Source organism: Pogona vitticeps, chromosome 1 (assembly GCF_051106095.1).
Source record: "Pogona vitticeps strain Pit_001003342236 chromosome 1, PviZW2.1, whole genome shotgun sequence".
In the NCBI taxonomy this organism is placed as follows: Eukaryota; Metazoa; Chordata; class Lepidosauria; order Squamata; family Agamidae; genus Pogona; species Pogona vitticeps.
Genome location: NC_135783.1, coordinates 48,381,250 through 48,393,626, shown reverse-complemented (window position 1 = coordinate 48,393,626; position 12,377 = coordinate 48,381,250). Strand labels below are relative to the sequence as shown.

Here is a 12,377-nt window from a genome sequence, read left to right as displayed (position 1 = left end):
CTTGCTTTGAGGTGAAAGTTATTTATTTTTCTGTCTCTTAGAAACAAGGCTGATGCCATCACCTGGTGTCCTTGTCAGCTGCTGAAGCCTCAGCACCTTCGCTCCCTGCTAATTATTATTATTTTTTGCATGCACTTTAAATGGTTGCTTTTCATTCGATCTAGCCACTGTCTTAATACTTGCAATATCCCTGCACTAGCATTCTTTTGAGGAATTGTGGGAAAGAGAATCCTTCAATAGCATGCTGGGTAATGAAAAGAGTGCCAGGGCAGTAAGAAAACCAAGTCTGGAAAAGTTACTTTTTTTTTTTTGGACAACACCCAGAAGCTCAACTGCTGAATTGTTATTGTAGTGAAAAACAAAATCTTCCTGAGCTTCACGTAAGCCTACCAGAATCCAACAGCAACATCCAGAACCTCCCCGAACTGCCTGAAAACTGTAGTAAAAATATTTTTTTATGGTCCTGGTAAGCCCGCCAGAGCCCACCAGCATTGCCCAAGCCCCTTGCAACTTGGAGCCAATCCTGAGTCAGGATTTCTGATTAGGAGAGTCCTTGGCTGGTTTAAACTTGAAGTGTTCCTTACCACCCCATTTTTTTTTAAAAAAAGCCATGTTGTGGCAGTTTTGTTGTCATTTTAAAAAATGCCAGTTGGGAGATGTTTGTAGAACAGCTAATGCATAGATGGGCTGCAGGAAAGATTCCTAGGTGCTGCACGCAAGCTTGAAGCCTGTGCTATACAAGATATCATATATTTATATGGATAAGCAATGCATTTTTTCCTTTTGGAAAGTGAAAGCCTGAAGTGTGGAGTATGAAAAACAAAAACACAAGCGTATTTGAAGAAACATCTGGTACAACTTCAACTGAACAATGAGCCTTTTACAGCTGTCTGCCTTTTTCTCTAGTTTCTGTTTAGTTTCACATCAAAAGAACATCATTAATATATACCGATGGTTAGAATTTTACTTGCTTAGTGTAGCTCTGGTAGCTTGTGACTACTGATCTCTGTGTCTGAATGGAAGCTGAAGAAAACAGATTGAGTAGTTTTAAATACAGCCAGGTGATAAAAAAGAATTTAGCAGTTAATTATTAAAGAAAGAGGAGTTGGGACATACCAAATGTGGAATCACTGTGCATGCCAATGGCGGCTGGTACTCACTGTGGTTTGTGTGACAAAAAGCACACCAGTCAATGCTGGGCACAGCCTGGGGGAAAGAGGCAGAACCGGTAGCAAAAATAGCACTTTTACATACAGATAAGACACATGCAAGCACACATTCACATGTCACAGATACATATATTAAGACAGACAATCCAGTATTAACTGAGATTCTCTTACTTCTACCCTGTTTGTTTATTCATTTATTCAACAGATAAGCTGAGGAACAGAAAATATGCCTGGCCCCAAAATGAGAAACTTTCCTGTTTCCTGCTACTTCTCTCTTCTACCTACTCTCTCCTCATACACTCAGAGTGTGAAGTTGAAAGTTCAGTAGGAGGGGAAGGTAGCCAGGGCTCTGACCTTATGTGTCTGGTAGAGGAAACCATGTGAGTGAACTGGCTGGAGGTGGTTTGAGATGAGGGCAATGCTCTACTTGTCCTTTATTATTTATAATTACATTTCTACTTCACCTTTTCACTACATAATTGTTTTCTAGGGTGCTTACAGTAATTATAAAACATTATAAGCAATAAGTAGAAGCAAGTTCAGGCCTTAAGAAAATTAAAGTCAGATACAAAATCCGATTCATCCATAAAACTACAAAGGACAAGTCTGCGAAGAGATGATGAAAACAATCACAGTAAGTTGTAACATACTATACAGTACTGTATGCTAGTTTTAAGTGATGACTTTCGTAGCTTTCCTAAAGGCATGGAAACTGATGGTTACTCTGAAGGATTAGTCACCATTGGTGCATATATTAGGGAAACTAATTATCAGAATTACGCAAGAAATTAAACAAAGAAGCAATCAATGCTTTTAAAAATTATATTTTTGCCCTACTGTTCTTCCAAAACAGCTCAAGCTGGAGTGGGTGATTATATTTCCCCATCCATTTTACCCTCACAACCTAGTGAAGTAGTTTAGATTGAGAGACCCAGACCATCCGGAACAGTTTTCCTCAGCGTCCTGGAGGGTGTCTTCAACTTTTAACCTGAGTGACTACCAATCACTCAGCAAATAAAGCCCTTTACCATCATTGTATGTCAGAAAAGCTGCAAGCTCAGTAGTTTAGGTAGCTGGTTGCAAAGCCAGAGGTTGGGTGTTAGATTCTGCACTGGGTCTCCTTGACAGGGGCTGGACTTGATGATCCATAGGGTCCCTTCCAGCTGTGCAGTTCAAAGGATATCATCTTATACAATATATATTAATTGGGTTTTTTTGCCTGCTGAGGTACTGTAAGACCACTGAATAAGCCTAATAACCAATAAATAAATAAATCATATTATATAATTTAAGGATGACTGCTCTGAGAAAGGGGGGTGATATTGCAAAAACTGCAGCTGTAAGCGTCATCTCGGGTTTCTGTTTCCATTTGTAAGGGATCTGTTGACGCATAAACTGCGTTTAGCCTTGGCAAGCGAGCAAGGACAGAACCGGAGAGAAAACGTGGCAACGGGGCTAAAACGCGGAAAGGGTGCGAGATCGACCTTTGACCTCGCGTCCTCTCCGAGAAAAATGGGTACGCGGCACCTTGGAGACGGTTGCCTGGTAACGGGACGCTGGCGGCCGGGCCTGCCTGTTTCGCGCTTTCGGCCCGGCGACCATGGATGCTGAGACGCTGCCTTATGCTTTGGACCTGGTGACCAGCAGCGGCGTGTGCCTGAGCCCGGAGAAGCGAGCGGCCTTGCGGACCTCGCTCCTGCTGGTGCGACGGGACTACCGCTTCGAGCAGGTCCGCCTGTGGGGCCGCATCCAAGGCATCCGGGGAGCCTACTATATCGCCGAGGGCCTGGGGCCAGACCGGGCGGGGGCCAGAAGTCGCCTCTACAGGTGGGCGGCTCGAGTTAACTAGGAGATACACCTATTCCACAGGTGGTGGAATAAGGCAGGTGATATGTGGGGGGGGGGGGGCGCGGCGGCGGCGGCGGCGGGCGGGAAAATCCGGCATCGATAGCGTCTGTTCGCCTTCCTCCTGCGTTGCTGCTGCTTTTCCCCTAACAGGTTTCCTGCACCTTTTAACAGCTGCTTAACAGGTAGAACGGGCATTCTTTACTGGCATGGATGTGCGCAGGTGAGGAGAGTTTGACCTGGTGAATTTCAGATCGCCCTAGAGGCTCTTAGAGGCACAGGAGCTTTGTCAGCTGAGAGAAAAAAAAAACCGGATCACTTTGAAGGGTTGATTAGGAACTAACTACCAGTGCCGTTCCGGAGCATCTGATGGCTGAAGGACAGATGGCAAAGGACGCTCGCCCACCTCGAAGAAACAACAATGTTTACTTAATAGGTTAAACGTGAATAGTTTTACATACCATGGGAAAAATTTATATATCTAAAGGAAATAAGCATCCTCTGCTTTTTTTTGATGATGATGATGGTAATCATCTTAAAACTGCAGGGCTGGAAGGACGTTATGGATTATCGAGTCCAGCCTCTGTGAAGAAGGCACAGTTGGGAAATTAACTCCCAACTCTAAATCGTGATGCACATGTTTTGCAGCACGAAATGTATTTGCCTCTGCCTTACACCAGAAGAAACACTGCTTTGAAATGAAACTTATATCTGACGTTTTTACAAATAGCACTGCTGAGCTGCAATTTATTTGGGTGTTTTTATCATCAGCATTAGCTAAATATGTGTAAAATTGGGTTAAATACAACAGAATTTAGCTGCAAAAAGATGTGTCAATGCCCAAACTCAACACTCAAAATATACATAAGTGACTTACGGACTAGGCAGGGGCAACTTGTCCTAAAATTTCAGTGAACATCCATCTCTCTCCCCCATTCTCCAATTTGGCCATATGGTGTTTGTGAACAAAATGTATGCACGAGAGCAGCTGGATATTTGTTTTAAAATCGTTGGAAAGCACATCCTGAGCTTTTGATGACAATACCTAACATTTATATAGTACTTTCAAGTGACTGAAACACATTGATTATCCAGCTGTAGTCTTTACAAGAATCCTCTATGGCAGGGGCGGTTTATGGATTGGGATGTGGGCACCCACCCTTCCCTGGTCATGAGCTGCACCCATTTTAAGGGAAGTATTATGATCCTTTATGTTGCAAATGGAGGAGTGGTAAGAGGCTAAGATAGATACTTGGCGGAACGCTTACTCCCAACTAGCTCTACCCGTGTCACCTGCGCGAGCCAGGAGGTCAGGCTGAGGAGCCCGACGCTGAGGGAGGCCCGGAAGGAAAGAACTAGAAACTGGGCCTTCTCGGCGGTGGCTCCTCGCCTCTGGAATAACCTACCTCTGGAGATTCGCGCTGCACCCTCGCTGGGTACTTTTAAGAACCAACTAAAAATGTGGATGTATAGGCAGGCCTTCCCTTCCAGTTAATTCCTGTCCTCTTTCCTTTTTTTCTCTTTATTTGATTTAGTTTGTGTTTTTCCCATTGCAAAATCATTTAATTAATGAATTGGTATAAATTTTTCTTGAATTTGTTATGTTTTATGTTGTAAGCCGCCTAGAGTGGTCGAAATGACTAGATAGGCGGGGTATAAATACAATTATTATTATTATTATTATTATTATTATTATTATTATTATTATTATTATTGTTGTTGTTGTTGTTGTTGTTGTTGTTGTTGTTGTTGTTGTTGATGATGATGATGATGATGATGATGATGATGATGATGATGATGATGATGATAATAATAATAATAATAATAATAATAATAATAATAATAATAATAATAATAATAATAATAATAATAGAGAGAGAGGGAAGCTTGCTTAAAGACCAACTACTGTAGTGAGTTCATGATAGAGGTATTTGAATCAGGAAATTTTCAAGGAGTAGGTTAATATCTTATTTCCAGTGCAGCACCAAAAATTCCCTGTTCATGCCTTTGCATAGAAAACTGTTTTTAAAGCCTTTTTTCCTCCTGGCAGAGACTACTTCTGATCTTGAGACTCAGTAGATGATTTGTTTTTTAAAAAATAAAATGCATTTTGGTTAAAGAGAGCATTAACATATCCCCCTTCCACTGCGGAGGGCTTTAGACCTGATTTTGCATGTGTGTCTGATGCTGCCATTTTTCATTTTCCCATAGATTTAGGAAGACACAGTAAGTTCTATACTGATTCCCTCTTCTCTTCTCTATGGGTTTAGTGCCATGACAGGCAGATGTTCTTCATCTCTGCGTGCTGTGAAACTTGATCCCTTGATCATTTCTCTGAAACACCCAATATCAGAATATCTGAATAGAAACATTTCTGATTTTTCGCCTCTTAAAAATACACTTTGACCATTGTCACGATTGTGCGGTTGACAGCTTGAATGGTGTGGACTGGAGCCTTCTTCCCCCTCCTACTGAGGAAATGGTTGCAATTACTGCAGGACTAAAGGGGCGTTTCCAAGGGGACCCCTCCTATGAATATGAAAATGTGGAGAAAAAAGAGGAAGGTGAAAGGCCATATGAAGAGGAAGCTGCTGTGAGTATATTTTCACCTGATTTGTCGACAAGATAGTTCAGAACATACACCTGTGCTTTCAGTAAGAAATACACAACCTGTTCTGATGTTCCTTTGTCATTTTATTTTCCTTCATTGCATATGTGTTGCACTACATTATATTGGTATTCCTCTTATGGTTTCAGTGGATTTTCCAACTCGATATTTGCCAGACCTTTGTTCCATAGATGACCTGCTTTGGATGACATTGGTTCATTTACTGTATTCAGTTCGCTATAGTTGGGAGTTTAATATTTCTATACTGCATTTGGGATGGGTCCCACAAGCAGGTCCTCCAAAAGCTCTGATGAGCCCCAAGTCATTTCATGTTGTGAATTAAATGCTAAAGACCCATTTCTTCAGGCAGGCTTTTAATAATTATAACTGAATCCCTGAACCTCATTTTAGCAGAAATTTTAATCTTTTAAATGTTTTCATGTTTTAATCTTTTATTTGTATTTTAAATCATATATTTAACTTATCTTTTAATATTTAACTTACTGTGTTTTTAGGTTGTGTGAATTTTAATGTTGTGAGCCGCTTTGGATCCCTTGTTGGGAGAAATGTGGTATATAAATAAAACTAACAATAATAGTAAAACTGATAATATTTTAAGCTAAAGAACAGTAAAGGTTCAAAATTCAGCACGAGCTGAGAAAAACAGCCAAAGGGTTAAAATGGAGAACAATGTACTCTTGGCTGATCTGAATCCTCCTCATAAGGTGAGGCCTGGACCAACTGGTCCTGCTTCCTCTGCTCTTGTAGGGGCTGCTCACAAGTTGTCTTGCTATATTGGTAGCTGTTTTGTTAAGATGGTTCATATGTCTTGTTTTCTTCTTACTGATGAAATCATAAATTGGGTTTGGGGACTCCAGAGATTTTGGTCTAATTTTCTGGAATAAAACTGCACATAAAGTTTGTTAATACAACAAAGTTGCATACTTATCTAGTCATTGAAACCACTTGTGGAAATCATAGGAAATGGATAGCCTCTGTACTATCTTTTTCGCTAACAATTTTTGGTAACTGTTCACTCTGTAACAAACAGAATTGGAAACTTGTTCAGGGCACATGTTCTTGATAGCTCTATACTGGGCAAAAGTGGGAGTTAAAAGCTATTTTAGACTACTAAAAAAAAAACAAATAATTAAGGCCCGCTTTTGTGGATTAAAAAAGCCAGCTTGCTGGGGGCGGGCGGGCAATGTGTAGCCTGCATAATTAACTTGTCAACCGCCCAGAGAGTGCTTTAAGTCCTATGGGGTGGTATATAGGCAGCACACTTTGCTTTTTTCAAGCAGATATCTGTAGCTTGTGGGCAGTGCAGCAAAATTATAAATGAATGTTCCAGAATTCATTGCGGAGGTTTGCCAGGCATCTTCTTGATATGAGCTTAAAGCTGGTTACAGGTAGGCTTTGGGAATGTGGTTTAATGCTTCACTTCTGATACTGAAATACTGAGTGGAAATTTCCAACCAGAGGTAGTCTTTCCAAGTACAAAGGACAATGTGACATAAATTCCTGAAAACGGGGGGGGGGGGGGGGGAGAAGGAGAGAAAACAACAAAAACAACAACAATCTTAGAACTATAGAGCTGGAAGGAGCCCTATCAAGTGCAGCCTGTGTCAAGGAGGCACAGTGGGGATTTTAACTCCCAACTCGCAGCTCCATATCTAACCCACTCAGCTATCCAGCAGTTGGAATTAAGAGAGGTATAGCTTGATATTTGCACCACAAAACTTTCTTCATCTATATGAGTTCAGTAATAATTCTATACATATGTTGCATATTAACTATAAAGTTTACATATTGAGAGTCCACATGGCCAGATGGACGGACTCTAGACCTTGGACTTGGAATGTAAGTCTTACCTTTTTATTCATTTATTTATTTTATTTATTTATTTCATTTCTATCCCGCCTATCTGGTCAGATTCGACCACTCTAGGCGGCTTACAATCAGCAGTAGTAAATATTAAAAACATTACAAATACACGAAAATAAAAATCATAGGAGTATAGAAGAAAAAGTCGTCAGGAATTAACTGTTGGAATTAGCTGTTGGGAAGGCCTGCTTATACATAAATGTTTTTAGTTGTTTTTTAAAAGTGCCCAGCGAGGGGGCCGCACGAATCTCAGGAGGTAAGTTATTCCATAGGCGAGGAGCCACAGCCGAGAAGGCCCGATTTCTGGTCTTTTCCTTCCGGGCCTCTCTCGGCGTCAGGCTCCTCAGCCTTACCTCCTGGCTTGTGCGAGTGACACGGGTAGATCTTGGTGGGAGGAGGCGTTCCGCCAGATATTGAGGTCCTAAACCGTTTAGGGCTTTATAAGTAAGCATCAGTACTTTGAAGTCGATGCGGAATCGGATGGGCAGCCAATGCAATGCGGCCAGAGTGGGGGAGATATGTTGGTATCTTCTCACTCCACTGAGTAGTCTGGCCGCAGCATTCTGCACCACCTGAAGTTTCCGCAGCAGCCTCAAAGGTAGCCCCACGTAGAGCGCATTACAGTGGTCTAATCTTGAGATTATAAGCGCATGTACCAAAGTAGTGAGGGCCCCCACGTCAAGGTAGGGTCGCAGCTGGGCTATCCGCCTGAGATGGAAAAATGCGGTACGGACCACAGACGCCACCTGGTTTTCCATAGTGAGCGCCGGGTCCAGATGGATACCCAAGCTGCGAACCCCATCGCTGACAGGCAGGGTCACGCCCCCAAAAATGAGGGAATTACCCAAATCCCCAGCTGTGGGAGCGCCCACCCTCAGTACCTCCGTCTTGTCCGGGTTCAGCCTCAGCCCGTTCTCCTGCATCCATTCCCGTACAGTCTCCAGGCAACGCTGAAGGGACAGAACGGCATCTCCTGCAGTTGGAAAAAAGGAGATGTAGAGCTGCGTGTCATCAGCATATTGATGGCACCGAGCTCCACACCCCCGATGACCCTCCCCAGCGGCCTCATGTAGATGTTAAACAGCATTGGGGAGATGATCGACCCCTGTGGAACCCCACAGTTGAGGCTCCACGGGGCCGAGACATTCTCCCCAAGCTGGACTCTCTGGGGTCGGTCCTCCAAGAAGGAACGAAGCCAGGCAAATGCCCGGCCGCCTATTCCTAACTCGGTGAGCCTCCCCAGGAGGATACCGTGGTCAATGGTATCGAAGGCCGCTGAGATGTCGAGGAGGACCAGCAGAGACATTTTGCCCCTGTCGGCCTCCCTCAACAGGTCATCGCACAGGGCGACCAATGCCGTTTCTGTTCCATGGCGCGGCCTGAATCCCGACTGGAATGGATCCAGGGCATCTGTTTCATCCAGGAACGCCTGAAGCTGATCGGCCACCACCCTCTCGACTACCTTGCTTAAGAAAGAAACATTGGCGACGGGCCTATAATTGCCAATTTCGTCCACCGCCAAGCTCGGTTTCTTTCTTATGGGCCTAATGAGTGTGTCCTTGAGGGCAGAGGGAAATCTGCCCTCAAGGAAAGACCCATTAATTATTACAGTGGCCCATTCCGTTGTTGAGGACCTGGCTGCCTTGATTAGCCAGGCCGGGCAAGGGTCTAAAGAGGAGGTGGTGGCACGGCAGCGGTCAAGCGTCTTGGCCACAGTGTCGGGCGAAACGGGCTGAAAAGAGTCAAAAGTCACCGGACAAGACGGAGCGCTGGACATCTCAGCTCGACTCACTGTGTTCAAAAAAGGGGAGAGGTCCCGGCGGATGGCCTCCACTTTAGATTTAAAAAATGCTGCAAATTGGCCCGGTGTAAGACTAGGGGGAGGCCTATCTCCCGGGCCAACTCCGGATAGGTCACGTACTATACGGAATAGTTCCGCCTGCTGATTGGACGCCTCGCTTATCCGGTTAGCGAGGTATGTTCGATTGGCAGCCTTTACCTTGGCCTGGTAAAGGTTAGTAGCGACCTTAACAGCTATACGATTAAAAACCGTCGGGTCCTTTCTCCATTTGCGCTCTAGCCGTCTCCTGACCCGCTTCGATGTCCGGAGGTCCTGGGTAAACCAGGGCGCCGGGTGATCTCTGCGGCGGAGAGGGCGTTTAGGTGCGATCATGTCTACGGCACTAGTTGCGGCAGTGGACCAAGCCTCGACCAGAGCCTCGACAGGAGCGCCAGCCAGGTCAGCCGTAATCCCTCTCATGGCATCCTGGAATCCAGTCGGATCCAGTAGCCTTCGAGGGCGGACCATAACAATAGGTCCGGGCTCCCTGCGAGGGGGGAGAGCCATCTTGGTGGTACATCATATTAGGTGGTGATCCGACCATGACAAGGGTACCGACTCAAGGTCAGTCACCATCGGACCACTCTCGCTCCCATTGGTAGAAAAGACCAGGTCTAATGTATGGCCGCCCACGTGTGTAGGGCCGTTAACATGCTGGGACATGTTCAAGAAGGCCATGGTCTCCAAGAACTCAAGAGCTGGACCGGAAGACTCTGCCCCCGCACGCACGTTGAAGTCCCCCAGTACCAATAGCCTAGGGGAGCCCAACAGTGCCGCGGAGACAAAGTCCACCAGCTCCGGTAGGGAGGTGGCTGGGTCGCGGGGAGCACGGTAACCCAGCAAGATCCCAATACCGTCCCTAGCCCCAATCCACACGTGGAGAGCCTCAAGACCCGGTCTTACCACCGAGGAGCGCCTAATTACCTCTAAGGTGGACTTATAAACAATGGCAACTCCCCCCCCGTCCCTCCAGTCTACCCTGGTGTTGAACAGCATAACCGGGCGGACAGATGAGAGCTAGGGGGGGGACCCCCCTCTCCGCCAATCCATGTTTCGGTTATACAGGCCAGGTCTGCATCTTCCTCCAGAATAAGGTCATAAATCAATTGGGTTTTATTAGATACAGACCTGGCGTTCAACAACACCAGGCGTAGAGTAGAGGGCTGGCTGGTCTGGCTACCTCGATACTGGGGGTTGATCTCCGTCTCAGAACAAGGAACAGCCTTTAGACATCTGTCCGTAGTTCTTCTGACACGTGTAGGGATGGAGTCAACGCCATATCGCCCTCTACCCGTTATCACAGAAATGTTTTGTGGCCCCTCGCTGGGAAGGCAGGCCCCCCATTCCATGACGAAGAAGAGAAAAGAAAAAGAGGAAAAAAAGAAAGAGAGAGAAAAAGAAAAATAATAAATTAAATAAGAAGAAAAGAAAAAAGAAACTAATAACTTAATACAAATATACTAAAAAAAAATTATACAATACAATACTAAAATAAATTTAACAATAAAGAACATATAAACCGACAATATCAAACTTAATAATAAATAAAATTAAATAATTAGTAAAAAAAAATTATTAATAACAGAGAATCATAATAGCTGTCCCCCCCATATGTTCAAGTTTTTCAATCTTCCAACCTGTGGCCTTATCGTTGGTCTCGTTGGTGGAGCTAATTTATAGTTCTTATGCATGGGATGAGACTTGCAGTTTTTGAGTATTAGTTCTGGGCCCACATTGATGATGTTTCCAGGCCTGGACTGAAGCACCAGTAGCGCCAGAAGCCAAGATGGAAAAAGCTTAGTCCCTGCCGTTCCCAGCTCTTGGAAGTCAGTCTGGTGAGCGCCTTTGTTAAAAATAAAATAATGAGCAAAGAGGCCAGGTACAAGAAAGGGAGCCGCCAACATGGCGCCGGTTCGCAAAAGCCCCAGCGTCCCAGCGGACCCGCCAGTTCTCCCTGGTCCCCAGGACAACGCTACACGCTCCTGATTCCGGCCGGCTCCGATCCCCCTTCTCCTCCACTCCTCTGGGATCCCGCTGGCCTCCGATCGTTCACGAGGAGCTCCACCAAATCCCCGGGGCCAAGCAAAACCAGGCAGGAACCTCCGGCCGCGGCAGACCCCGTGCCCAAAGCTCAACCCACACTGGCCTCCGTCTGTTCCGCCGTGTTTCGTCCGCTCCAGCCGCTCCCCAAATCGGCTCCACTTGCTAGAAACGGGAGGGGCTCCCGGCTCCCGAACAGCCCAGCGACAGGTCGGTAATAATCCGCTGCGGCTCCGCACCCCCACTCCTCGCGTTTCGAGCCGCAGCCGCCTCGCGTCCGGGATTCAGGCAAGCACGCACCCACGCTCCACGCTCCACACTTCTCCCCGCAAGCACAGCGTCAGGGGACGCCAAACAGAGACCAAAGCAAACAGGGGGGAGAGGAGATGGACAAGAGAAAGAAAAAGAGAGAAAAAAAAAAAAGGAGAGAGAAAGAGAAAGTCCCAAGAGGCAAGCTGGGTCGGCGAGAGAAACGCTAGTCGACCGGCACCAGCGCCATCTTGGCGTTTGATGAGTTTCCTAGATCACATTGAACAATCCTGGCCCCTTAATTTTTTTATTATTACTATTGTTATTATATTGTACTTCTTATTTCCAGCATTGTTGGTGTATGGGGGCAGACCGAAAGATCAGGTCCAAAAAATTTGTGGGTGAGATGACATGCTTGCAAAATCACTGAGTTTTGGATTTCAAGAAGCAAATTGGCAACTGTTGGCAGTTGTATTAAATCAGCAATCAAAGATTTTGGAACAACTCCTGAAATTTAGATGGAGATGACGATGACTTAGTCTTGCTTTCATATTCTTTTAAGTTCTTTCCTTAAGGTTTGTTACTTTGTAATTTTTGTACTTTTTGTACAAAATGAGCTTCTGTAGGGTATGTTTTTCTTTGTTGCTTATGCAGAAGTATAATATTCATCTTTTATTTATTTATTTTATTTTATTTTATTTTATTTTATTTTATTTATATCCCGCCTATCTAGTCAACTCAG

General features: G+C 44.9%; 1 protein-coding gene across 2 annotated transcripts in view; it reads left to right on the top strand.

The window, feature by feature from the left end:
* The first annotated feature begins 2,691 nt into the window (after positions 1-2,691).
* RSPH9 (radial spoke head component 9) overlaps positions 2,692-12,377 on the top strand; it is a 28,763-nt gene continuing 19,077 nt past the window's right edge. Inside the window, exons 1-2 of one of the 2 annotated variants that reach the window (XR_002299824.3) lie at positions 2,692-2,996; positions 5,448-5,607. Coding sequence is in view for 1 of the 2 variants with exons in the window: in XM_020785036.3 (XP_020640695.2) it covers positions 2,770-2,996; positions 5,448-5,607 (387 nt within the window). In the remaining variant the exon portion in view is untranslated. The remainder of the gene's footprint in view (positions 2,997-5,447; positions 5,608-12,377) is intronic. The other variant, XM_020785036.3, reaches the window with a different exon arrangement.